The following is a 13,104-nucleotide window of genomic DNA, read 5'->3' on the forward strand; positions in this document are numbered from 1 at the left end:
GATCAGAACATTTCTTGTAATTCTTTTATATGAACTCTGAGCCACATACAATGGCCAACAGTTCACTTACTGCTTACATGCAATGGGAAACACAGCCATATCAGTGAAACTTTTATTTTGCAGATTTTGTAGTAGTCCTCTGTAGTTATCAAGAAATACAGAACAGATGTAGTCTTTGACATCTCCCGTTGATCCTGGTCCCATCACCGTCCAGGTCAGAGATCTATCACAGAGCATACTGTGTCTCCTTCTAGCCCACAAAACCATGCTTCCTTTTGATGGAAAATAGGGTGCATGGCAAGGAGGGCTGATATATGTCTAAATTTTTCCACAACATAAAATCAGTGTCTGATAAAAGCATGCACTAACATCCAGGACATACATCCAAGTCCTGCAGTTTAAAATTCACTTTTTTGAACCCAGAATCCATGCAAAAGTAAGTGCATATTATCTCTGGCAAGAATAAGATGGTGTCCCATTCTTCTCTGCAGACTAGAATTGTATTGTTTTATTCTGAGACCGTCTTTAGCCTCCCTGGGAAAGATCATGGCAGAAGGAGTGGCCGACCTTGAGAGCTACCCCCATTGACCTCAAATTGCATCTCTCTCTGGAAAGCTCTGGCTTTCCAGGCAGGCTGCAGACCTTGTCATTGTCATGAGAAGGGAGTAATGGCAAAGCATCCACTCTCTGGAGAATTGTCTTAGGTATGAATCCAGTCCAAAAAGGCTGAGTTCTTTGTGTGAAACATTCACATAAAACAGCATGAAGTTTCAAGCTATTAATCATTTTGTCTCGAGTTTAAACAACTGTCTCCTCAGGTACAGGCTGCTGAAGCTTTTCCTTTCAAACGCACCAAGGTGACAGGTTCTCTTTCCCCTACTTCACTTGTAATAACAAATCCTACCCCCTTTCCAGTATGACAGCAGTATTACTTTCATGATCGCGTACTCCTAGACATCATTTTTCGGACTGTGTGATGGATGGCATAAGAGGCAGCAGAAAGGAAGGAAGAAAGGAGGTGGGAGGCCATGGAGATGGGACCCCTCGGGGTCTTCTGCAGGCAGCCCCAGGCAGGTGGTGAGGGGGCAGCAAGACACACAACCCTTGGAGGTGACCAAAATACCTTCCGCTGCCCAGAAGGGACAGGCAGGAAGTTGCCCCTCAGGAAGTTGCTGTTAGCCACAGCGTGCCCGCACAGATGGAGGGACCCATTTTGTTGATTAAATGTTACCATCACAGTCTTTGTCACACTCATTATCTTTGACCAACTAAAAATAATAAATTATACTTGATAACTGTCTGTCCACATCCCTGGTTAGGGAGCTGCTATACCCCAAATGCTGTTTTACACAAGCAGTAGTTAGCCTGTAATAACAGATATAACAGATATGACAGATATAGCTCAGATTTGTTTTTTTCAGAAGTCATTCCCAATTCTTTGCTGCCACTGTCCTTGCTCTGCAGGCTTCAGGGAGTAAATCTTGTCATTGGATCCTGGGGAGTCTCCACCAGTTTTTGACAAAATTTCTGTTTTCATCCTCCTCTGAAGGAACCTATTTATTTTTACAATTCCATCAAATTATTCTGAAACTTTATTTCTGCAATCTATCCAACAGGTCAGAAAAAACAGTAAATTGTTAAATGCTTAGAACTTGATTTCAAGCAGCAAGGTAGTCTGGGGAAAGGAAATGGCTTACAACTATCACATCATACAGTGAAATCCCTTAGGTGCTGGTCTCCTCCTTAACTGACAGGTTGCAGAGCCTAAATAAAAATTTCCAGAGCATTCCAGAGTGTAAAGTTTCTGCCCACCTATGTCTGGGCCATGATAGATGGAGCACGTAGTACTTGCTAAAACTTTGAACTGAAGTATACTAATACCTGTATAAAAAAAAAAACATTTGCTGTTTATATAACCTTCAATGAACATATCCAGAATCTATCCTTCACTGGATGTCATGTCTTTACCTGGACTGAAGTGCAGAAGCAGTATTCTATTGTATTTAAGAGGCAAGATCACAAACACTGGGCCATACCTATGATTCAGTGTGGTCTTAGGGTAGTACAAAATCGCGGGGGGGAGGGTCCCTAATCTTTAGATTGATTTTGAGCTGCTTGCTAGCTTGTGTTGAAAGACTTGGGGTCTCTTTGGGCAGAAATGTACACACTTTAGTCAGCAGTGTAATTACTAAATAAATTCAAGTCTGGTGGTCTCCAAGTTTGCATACCCTGGCCAAATTACATGTTAAGTTATATGACAGCTCTACACATGGAAGTCCCTGGAAGTTGCACATATAACAAGGCTATAGAATAGAAATTAGCTATTCATGACACACTGAACGTTTGTGAAATGTCCATAAAGTAGTATGGAAACTCCTAAGTGTAGTTCTCTATTTCCTTACAAATCTGAATATTAAGCTATTATACCTTTTTTGCTCACATACACGCTATTTTTCAAGTTGAAGCAAGCTTAATCACAAAAAACAAAAAAAAATCCATCACTTTAACAGGTTGGCCTTCTGTCAGAAGAAAATAGATATTTTCTGGAATTTCTAAAAATAACAAGTATGTTTATAATCCACTAACCTGTTCAAAATGAAGTTATAACATTTCAAGTAATTGGGAGAAATCTTCTGATAGTTATAGAAGTTGTTAGATGGTACATTAATCATAGTCTCCATCCATAAGATTACATGTACACTGTGTCTTACTATTTCAATTTAAATATACACTTCCTGCTGTTTCAGAATTTGGTAATAGATTGTAGAACAAATCAATACTTCCTCTTATTATAGTTTCTCAAGTTATTTCCACTGTTTGAAGTGAGCATTAAATGCAGTTATTTTAGATATTGTCATTGTTGCCTTCCTTCTTCTCCTTCACTTAACAGAATCATTAGATTATTTTTGTGTATTTGGTTTTTAATTTGGTCTTATTAGCCATCTCCTTGTATGCCTACTGGGGGATTACTGATATACCTGCTGACCTATGCTAATGTGACTTTGTTACACCATGACTGGAGTTGACTCAGCATGTTTTATATAAAACTGTTTCTTTTATATAAAAAAATATATTTATGTTGCTCAGAAGAGGTTGAGTCCAACAGAATCTAACTGAAACCTATTCTTCTCCCGGCTATCTCTCTTCTGTGAACCAGATTGTTTCGTTCTTAACAAGCTGGAAGCACCCTTTGAATAACTGATACATACTCTAATATTACTGCATGGTATAATAAATGTATATGGTGCCCTATGGGTATCACAGCTGGATTGTTAAGCATACACCAAGGACATTTCTGCTTGTGTCAGTTTGGAGACAATTCCTGCTGCAGCGAAGTAAAGCTAGCCTTACGGCACCATATACAATATTACAGATTACTGATTTATCAAGTGACAGTAACTAATGACCGGGAATAAACTCTCTCTTCTTTTAAGTCATCCCCTCATGTAAAAGTATCGTCAATGACCTGTCTAGCAAAGCAGCGCTTAGTTTTTGCACAGCAATCAATGTGGCTGGTCTCCATACTACAGCAGCTGGTCTGCAGTGGTAATTCCCAGTAATCTCTTCCTTCACACCATAATTCTCAGTGATCTCTGTGAGAGTCAGGAATTCTCAGCAGATGCCCACGATCAACTGCTAGGAGATAAACAGGAGACTTTTGCAGAGAGTGGTTCTCCTTACAGAGTATGAAAGGGAATTTTATGTACGACTACATTACAGCTACCTGGAAAGAGAAATTAAGTTCAACAGCAGTGAAGCAGTTGAACTGTGCTAGAAGTTCACAGACTTTAAAGAAAAAGTTAATTTTTATTTTCTTTTACCCACAGGTCTACCCACGGATAGCGCCGGCATTTTGGCACTACCTGCGGGTAGAAGTGAGTAGCGGGTATTTGAATACTCCCACATCTTTACTTTACAACTTACTAGTATTTACTGACCTCCTAGTTTGTCCATTGTGCAAAAATAATTAGCTACCATTCTACCTGCCATTTTCTGTGAATGGAGTCTTGTACTAATTCCATATTGTTTTGACTACAGTGTAATTACTAACCCAAAACACAAAGATGTGATGTGTTTATATGCAAGGTTAAAGACAAAAACCAGAAATCTAAGTCAAGGCCATATCATACATTATGACTGTAGCACAAAATCAAAGTACAGAAGTCCATACCTGCACCTCCTTTTATAAACACATTTCACATTCATGAGAAGAATGTGGAGCTTCAGTTTTGCTGTATCATTTTTGCAAAGTTTGTACAACTCAACTTGATATCATTTCTCCCCTCTTTTGTCCCTCAGGAGCATGAGCAGCTCAGCTATTCCTCCACACGGTCCAAGGCTCCAAGTGTTATCATCACAGGTCTCAAGCCAGCCACCAAGTACATATTTCATATCAGAGTCAGGACGGCAGCAGGATACAGCGGATATAGCCAGAAGTTTGAATTTGAAACTGGAGATGAAAGTAAGTTTCACTGAAGGAAAAGAAATCAAATAAAATAGAAGTAGCGTCTAATTCTAAAACAGTGAGACATTGTGAGTTTGAATGGCTGAATCCATACCATTTGCTTATGACAAAATGACCCCTGCTGTATAATAAAAAACAAGTAAGCCTCAGCCTCACACTTCTGGATATAACAGTGAATAGTAGTTTTAGTCCAACACTTCAACTGAAGGAATGTTTTCTTCTGCAAAATTTCCTTATGGTTCCCTTCCAACTTGAGATGTTTTGTGATTCTATGATCCTATCTTTGCTTAAAGAAGGCCTTCCTTTTGACATCTAGAAATACCCTTATTCAGTCTTTATGTAAGTCCAGCAGCTTCATGCAAGCTCCCAGAAGACAGTGATGGAGTCTTTTCTCTGTAGTTTTTAGTGCTCCCAGACTCTACAAATAAAAAAAGTCAAAACTTTTATATGCATTTCTGTCAACCAATAAACCTACTAAATTTGCCAGTGAGAAGCAAAAAGCCTACATATTCCTCTAGAATATGCAAAAAGGCTTGATGCCGTGTATGATGTTCATGCTCTGAACAATTTTATATTTAAGTCATGTATTGCCCTCCATGTTCAAAGAAACTGCAAACAAGGTATTTACAAGCATTTGAGATAAAATTAGAGTAGTAGATACAACACTAAAACACTCATTAATGAAATTACTTTAATTATCCAATTATGTATACCATGTTTTTCATTAGTGTTTTAGAATTCAAGTTGCTTAAGCTAAAGTACAGACTCAAAACTATGTAAGTGTTTTCAAGAGCACCCATGGGTTTGTGTTCCGTTTTCATTGCTTCTTAACGTCTATTTCAAAAATGTTTTAGGGATAGATTTCCAAGTGCTTAATGCCTAATTGGACTTTTTAAAATTTTCTGGGTACTCAAGCCAATTGGTTTGAGTAGGCGTGGAGCACTTGGGTGCTTTCAAGAATTCCACCTTCTGATGCAACAAATACTAGGCTTTAGGCACCCAGGGACATAAGTCTTATCAAAAGTAAATGGTATTTAAACCTCTATGAGCCTACGTCATGTTTGTGAAAATGTGACTTGCCCATCTAAATCAGGAAGACTGTGGTTCCAGTGACACTTCTCTCATTGGCACTGCTGATAGAAGCATCTGGAAGTGAGATTCCACCCACTCCTTCCCAGCTTCACGTCTCTTCCTCAGTTGCACTAATGCAACTGGCCCTTGAGCTAGAGCTCACAACGCCCTTAAACATTTATTACCTCTACTACTTGTAAGCACTCAGTGTGAATCGTGATAGTGAAACATAAATACACATTATATATTTGCTGTTTACCAACATTTATTGCTTAAGCTTGTGCCTGACTAAAAGTATTTGATTTGTTATAAATATAAATCATTGTGTGATTGAAAGGAAATGTAGACAGAAGAGTTTTTGTTTATGATCAATTGAGATGGAGGTCAAGAGAAATTCTGCCACTGTTTGAAATGGTACTGGGAGCTAGATAAAGACTTCATTTTAATTAACAGGGTAGTTCAAAGGACTGTGGTCTTATTCAAATATTTATACAGTACTGCTTTAGATTTCAAAGGGAAAAAAAGTGAAGTAAGTGCCTGCTGATAAATATTACTTATTTCAGATTGAAGCAGTACTCAGTGGCCAGTCAAATGATGCCTTGTTACTCTCCAAATATCTTACTTCCTCACAGCAGTATTTTGAAAATTGGCCTATTCTAAACTTCAAGGCAATATCAGACGATCATTCATTTGTACTCCTTTCATAACATGGGCCAAATGTCTGTAACTTTTGTAGACAGCTATTGACAATAGATTGAAACGTAACATCTACCATATACAAATAGTGTTGATTTAAAGTCTTCCAGTAATGGGGAGCTCACTGTATTTATAGGTAGATAGTGCCAGTGCTTAAGCCTCATCCTTAAAAACTTGCACCTTATTTCTAGCCTGAATATTTTTATTTAGCTTGTACCTTGTGATCCTTTTCTGTCAAATTAAAAAGCCAAATACTATCAGAAATCTCTTCTTCATCTAAATGTGTGTATGCCATTTTTAAGAATTCTCTTCTTTCCTGTGAGTGATATAAATGCTCTTTCTCACTCTAAAAAAAAAAAAAAAACACCCCACAGTTTTTCCAAACATTGAATCATTTTGTAGCTCTCCAAAATTTTGACATCATTTTTGAAGCATAACATCAGAGCTGAATCTGATACTGAATTAAACTGGAAAACTAAATCTGTTTATGATGCCATAAACAGACCTAATACCGCTTACCCCCTTAGAATTCAGTTTGCTTTTACTTGCAGGTCTAAGCACTTGCTGCCTGAACTAGAATTGTCTTACACAGCTGAATAACTGGAACATAGTAACATTTTTGTCAGTACCATTGTATTCCAAGATACTGACCTACATTTAGATGGAGGGATTGGGGAGGGTTGTGCTGAGACTTGGACCTCATAGTTATATCAGTACATGTAAATGTTAATTTGCCCTTGCTGGCATGCATCTGTCTTACAAACCAGTCCAAACCAAGCTGCATAGGTATCTATCTTCATAATTTACTATTCTGGCAGTATGCACCTCAGCTGAAAATTTTCTGATTTTTTAATATATATTCATGTCAATTATTCTGAAAGATACCAAATAATATTGGACCAAGGCAGACTATTGCAGCTCACTCCATCCCTACCCATTAGAAACAAGTTATTTGGTGAAAATTCCACATTTGCAATTACTTTTTGTGGTCTTTCAGTTAGCCAGATTTTAATTAATTTAATGTGAGCTAAACTGATTTTATATAAAGTTAACGTTTTCATCAGAAGGCTGGGAAGAATAGTCTTTTAAAAGTCTGTATTCTCAACAGAAAATTTATCAACCAACAATCTCACTAAAATGACAAGAAATATTTCATGTGTTTGATAAAAAACCTTCTCAGCTGACATTAGCTGGAAACATCCTTCAGCTCTACCAGTTGTACATCTTGTACTCTTAACATCTAACAAAGAATTCCAGGACCAGTTGCAGGTAAACATCCAAGGTTATTCCATTTACCCTGCTTGAATATTGACATAATTTGTTAATAAGTAGTGGAAAAGTGAGCAATCCAAAATTAGGATTTTTCTTTAAAGTGACAGACAAGTTGTGAAAAAGTAATGGTTCACCAATTTTGAGATGTGTATATCGATGTCCTAAAACATACTGTCCTTGGCAGGACAGTGCTGTCATGTCTTCTGCAGTTTACTGGTTGAAACAGTCATATAGGATAAAATTAGGTACATCCTTACTAGGAACACCAAGATGTTTTTGTATAATTATTAATGGTGGTGCATGAAGCAGCAAGAAGGCCAACTCAGGAGTAATGAAAAACCAGTTAGTTAATCATGCAATGCTGATCTGGGTTTTGGGAAGCACCCTCGCTTACTGACCAGCAGACTGAGGCAGCCATTGCTTGGGGAGCCGTTGCTTGTTGAACTCTTCGCCCTGCTGCAGAGACCAGTAGGTGGAACATCTGAAAGAGTAAAATTTGTACTTTCTTTGGGAAAGGAAATGGAGTTACCTAGAAAAGCCAGAAAAATTCTCTTCAAGGAAGCAGGGAGGGATGAATGGATGTTGTCAGGCATTTCTTCCACTGTTAAAGCTAAGAGGCTGCTGCTGGGAAATGTAATAGCTTTGCAAGGCATAGGAACTACTGCTTTTGACCATGTTACTTATTGCCATTTTATTCAGTCTTCCTGTTTCAGCACCTTACAGGCAAAAGACTTCTAGCAAAGCTGACAGCATTTCATACACTCCAGCACACACACATGTACCACTGCTGTGGCTATAATTTGAAGCATAATATCACTCGTAGTTCCTGCTTTTATCTATCAGGAGTACCAACTGTCTGAGTCACCACAAAAAACTCTGGTCCTTCGTAGGATCAAATAAAATGTATTCTGAGAATAAAACATCATTTGTCCCAGGGCAAATATGCTTTAATCTCTGTTTTCTCTCCCCCTCCCTATTTTTCTCTCTCTTTCTTCTAACTAGCTGTTTATGGAAGACTTTGTTTGTTTGTTTGTTTAAGTTAATGATTCAAAGCATTCTTTTTTTTCTGGAGGAACGTTTTTTACTATATCACCTCAGAGGCCCTTGTGCCTAGAGGAATTTGTAAAATATTGAACAATGTACAGCTGTTAGGCAATGCAGTGTTTTCATGCTGTAGCTCTCTTGTGCAGGGCTTGTTCTAAAACCAGGGGTATTTTCCATGTCAGCCTTCCCATCACAAGGGAAAAAAATATCTGAAAGGGAACTAGTCAGCTTTTTCCAGAAGGGACCTAAGTGGCAAACTAGCATGTGTGCAGTGTGGACTAGTGCTTGGTCTGAACAGGGTGATAAATGTAAGCACATGATGATTTTTAATCCAAAAGCAATGTAGACTTTTATGTGCTTCAAATAAATCATATTAACAACAAAAAAATAAAAAGTTCAGAAATGCTCATAGAATACCTGATTAGGTATTTTATAAATTTGAGGATTGTGAAAAATTAATTGGCCTGAAATCCTGATCTTGATGAAACAATAACTTTAATATCTTTACCATAGGCACAGATGGTGACTTTCTTGTATTGCCAGATCTGCTGAATTCTCACATTCTATCTCCTCTTCCCACATACACAAAATCTATCTTTAACTTTTCAGCCTCAAATCATGCTATTTTGGATTCACCATCAGATGTGATTTAGACGCTGAGCTCCATTCTTTCCAGAACTCCACAGCTCAAGAGATGGGTCCTGAAGCATTGATTCTGATAGAGGTCCAATATTGTCTCAAGCACATGCTCTGATTCATGCCATGACAGAGAAGCTGTCCCTAGGATTTTTAGAAATACATTGAATTACCAATCCAAATGGAGATTTTTTTGTTAGAATGTTTGATGTTTTGACAATAGTAAATTAAATTTCTGGTTGAAACAAACAAATGAGATGGCTCAGATCTCATATTTAGAAACTGTCTTGCTGGATCTCCCCCCATGTCTGCCTAGTCCTACTGTTCATTCAATGGTAGTCAGCACTGGGTACCTCAGAATGGGTCTCATTTTAATCTCATTTTAATGTCTCATTTTAATGAAGTATTTCCTTACTGTGTCTTATATTTTCAGCCATTTGTTCTTCAAATTTGACTTTGGCCTCTCTGATTTCTCTACTGTATGTGCCCAGAAGTCCCAGAGACTTGACTTTTCCTCTGCATGTCCTAAACAAGAGCAACACCCTTGCTCAGATCTCAGACTGCTTGCACAGGCTTTCTATTCATCCACTGGTCACAAAACTAATGTTAGGAGCAATACTTGGAAGAAGGCTTTTCAAGTGAATGCATACCAAAAAGTTTTACATTCTTATCCTAGTGATGGCATTATTTTTTCCTTTTAAAAGTCCTTTTCAAGATTGCCTTTCCATTGCCTCCTCCCTTTCCCACATTCCCCCTTAGACTGGAGCCCATCAGCTCACTGGAGCACAGGAACGGCAGCACTTCTGAAAATGTAAAGGTTACCCTAATTAGACTTTATATTTTTCTTTCCCATTGTTCTTAAGCACTGTTGTTTACTATGCCTCGTAAATCCATCTGACAGCCAGTTCCTGTCTATTAGAGCTCCAGTTCTCACCGTCCACACTTATCTATCTTACAGCTACTCAGTATTACCTGTCTAGCTGTCTTTCTGTCACTTTTTTATCTTTCAGTCTGCTGGAAGGTCCGCAGCCTGATAGATGTCAAATTGAAATAACTAACGGATGTAGCTAAGAGACAGAAGTGAGCTGTCATTAGGACTTCCAGACCTTTTATACCAAATACACAACCTTTTAAAAGATTTTGGAGAAATTTGCTCAAAGAAAAGAAAGGAGAAGAGAGCTGCAAGATGCTCTCTCTGTCTTTCATCCTCTGGCACCATGACTACAACGTCTGTACCGTTTGTTCCAGTCTGCCCAGTGAGGAAGTAAAAAAGCCTTGGGATATTTCCCTTCAGCCCAGAGAGGAGGGAAAGTGCAGCTCCTCCTCCACACATTTGGGTGAAGAACCCAGAGAGGAGCTGAGACAGGGCATGGGTGTAAAGAGTAGATGGTGGGGACAGAACTGACACCAGGCTGAATGCAGAAGGGATTTCTGGGCATGGTGTTAAGCAAGGAAGCTGGAATGATGCAATTAGACACTTTGTCATTTCGGGCATATAACCTGAGTTAAGCATGAAGAGTAACAGGAGTGAAGAGTTTATCTGGGTAATACGCTTCTGGGTACATGTATGATACATGCTGCAGTTTTAAAATCAAATCACCACTTTGACTAATCACATTAGTTGCAGCTACAATGTGTTTGAAGAGTTTTGACACCCAAACATTATATATACTATCTAATCATCTGCTGGGATAAGTAATAAATCCTCCCTTTTCCTTGGCTTATGCTACTCATTTTTGAAAGTAGGTTTTTGTCAAAATGAACTCGTTGAGCAGACTGGCAGAGGGAATGAAACATACTACGAGACAAAACAGCCAGCCCAGTTAGACAGGTACTAAGCTCCCTTATGAGTCTTAGCACTGCTAGTGGTTTACATATTCCTCTTGCTCCAGCACTTCCTCACCCCCTTGCCTATCAACTTTCACTAGCAAATGGAGTATGGCCCCATACATGATACAGCCACATCCATCCCTGTGATCACAGAGCTACTAATCATCCCTGCACTGGACGGATTTGGCTGGTGCATATTGGGAGATATGGGACCGTGCACTGGGCAGTGTAGAGACATCAAAATACCAATTTTTAGCTATATGAATGCTGGCCATGTTGTCTAACAAATGGGATTCTGGAAAAAATGCTGTGTACTTCTATGATTAAATGCAGCACTCTAATACACAAAGAGATTAAATAAGGTTGCAGGAACTTGCCTGGCTTTGCAACCTATCGTAATTGTTTTTTAAACTGAGTTTTTCTGTCTTGCATAATGCAGAATAGTCCTGAGGAGAGAAACACAGGGTCATATACCAATATGCATAGCCGATAGAGAGGAAAAATTAAGGAAGAAAAGGCAGGAAACAACAACAAAGATTCAAGAACATGCACAACAGAAACAATATATGTTAAAGCTCTTAGTATTTACAACTTGAACTTTACCTTAAGAGAAAGCTGGAGAAATGAGAAAAGAACAGAGGGATTGAGGGACATGCTGAATTTATTTCAGAATGGCAAAATGCTGTAAAAATTTTAATTATTGAGTGTCCCCGATTACTATCTTCTCACTGCTTAGATAGTGTTTTATGGAACCTTTTACCTGCACGTGAGGAGTCTGCATATGCGCATACGCATGTGCTTATATATGTGTTGTTCACTGACTGTGCCTTTATTGATTTCTAGAAGGATCACTTCAAGCAAAAATAAGTATTTCCATCATTTTGCCTCACCTGCCTCTCTGTCAGTTTTTAACAAATCCACATTTTCCAATTATACTTGTCTGTCATTTGACATTTTTATCTGACAAGTAAATTAAGGTCATCGGGAAGTTTCAGGCTTGAAAGCCCCTTATAGTGATTTGGCTACTTGAAAAAAAAATCCTAATATATTGGACTCTGGCACCTCTGCCAACACAGTAAAATACAAACAAGAGAAACAGAATGATCACTTCTAAAGTACGTACAGTCTCAGCTAAAAATCGTATTGCTTACAGGTAGAAAGAACTAAGTCAGTCTGGAATTTCTCCCCTTCATGATTTTGACTCTGGCTCCTGATAGAAAATATATGTTATTAAACCAATAGATTGCATTCTGTTTGAGCTAAACCACCAAGAAATAGCAGCTCCCTTCAGCAGAAGTGATCCAGGACACGACTTCCTTCATCTTGACAGCTGCAGAGTGCTGCTTTGGACTATGGAATCAGTCGCTACTTTTGCACCTTTAATTCTCATGAATAAAGGCCCTGGGTTGCCTCTTTGTAATGAATGTCTCCTGAAGAAAACCACAGCTAATTTATCTGAGGCCATGGTTTGCTTTTCTCCTGCTGAATTCACTGGTTTTGCACACCTCTTTTTTTCCTAATAAAAAAGAAAAAGAGAGGGCTGCAGTTTGTCCTTTCACTACCATTGCAGAGATAGACTAATCTAAAACCTCCTCCTCCATTTACAACTTCAAACTGTGCCTGGCTGCAACGATCTTTGTCACATTTAGCACAACCCCTGCTAGTCTGAAAATAGTATTCAGCGTTTGATTTGGAGAGCCTGTTATTATTTGCATTGTTACTTGTGTGGCATGATATTTGTTATGTTGTATTTTTCCAACTAAATCTGACCCTGTGGAACATAACACAATGCAGAGCTAGAATCCACTCCCATGATATCACTAGATACCATTTTGGAGATTAGCTATTCAGTGAGTATTTGCTACATCATTTATTGGAAGATGTATATATTTAACTTGTCTGTGGAGAGCTTATGACCACAAATACTGAATGCCTTGTAATTTACTGCCTGTGCATATCTCCATTAAATTATATGGACAGAAACCTAATGGCAGAAATTTAACAAGTTGGTTTTGCTGAAAATTTGACATAAACTACTATTGTTTTTATTTGCTTTACTACTATTACAAAGCCAGTTTACATTGCTAATT

General features: G+C 38.4%; 1 protein-coding gene across 3 annotated transcripts in view; it reads left to right on the top strand.

Moving 5' to 3' along the window:
* Positions 1–13,104, top strand: part of EPHA6 (EPH receptor A6) — a 536,584-nt gene that overhangs the window by 395,439 nt on the left and 128,041 nt on the right. For 2 of the 3 annotated variants that reach the window (XM_075709685.1, XM_075709691.1), the window contains 2 exons: positions 3,828–3,875; positions 4,300–4,462. In XM_075709685.1, the coding sequence (XP_075565800.1) occupies positions 3,828–3,875; positions 4,300–4,462 (211 nt within the window). The remainder of the gene's footprint in view (positions 1–3,827; positions 3,876–4,299; positions 4,463–13,104) is intronic. The other variant, XM_075709700.1, reaches the window with a different exon arrangement.

The sequence above is a fragment of the Pelecanus crispus genome, chromosome 1, assembly GCF_030463565.1.
Source record: "Pelecanus crispus isolate bPelCri1 chromosome 1, bPelCri1.pri, whole genome shotgun sequence".
Lineage (NCBI taxonomy): Eukaryota > Metazoa > Chordata > Aves > Pelecaniformes > Pelecanidae > Pelecanus > Pelecanus crispus.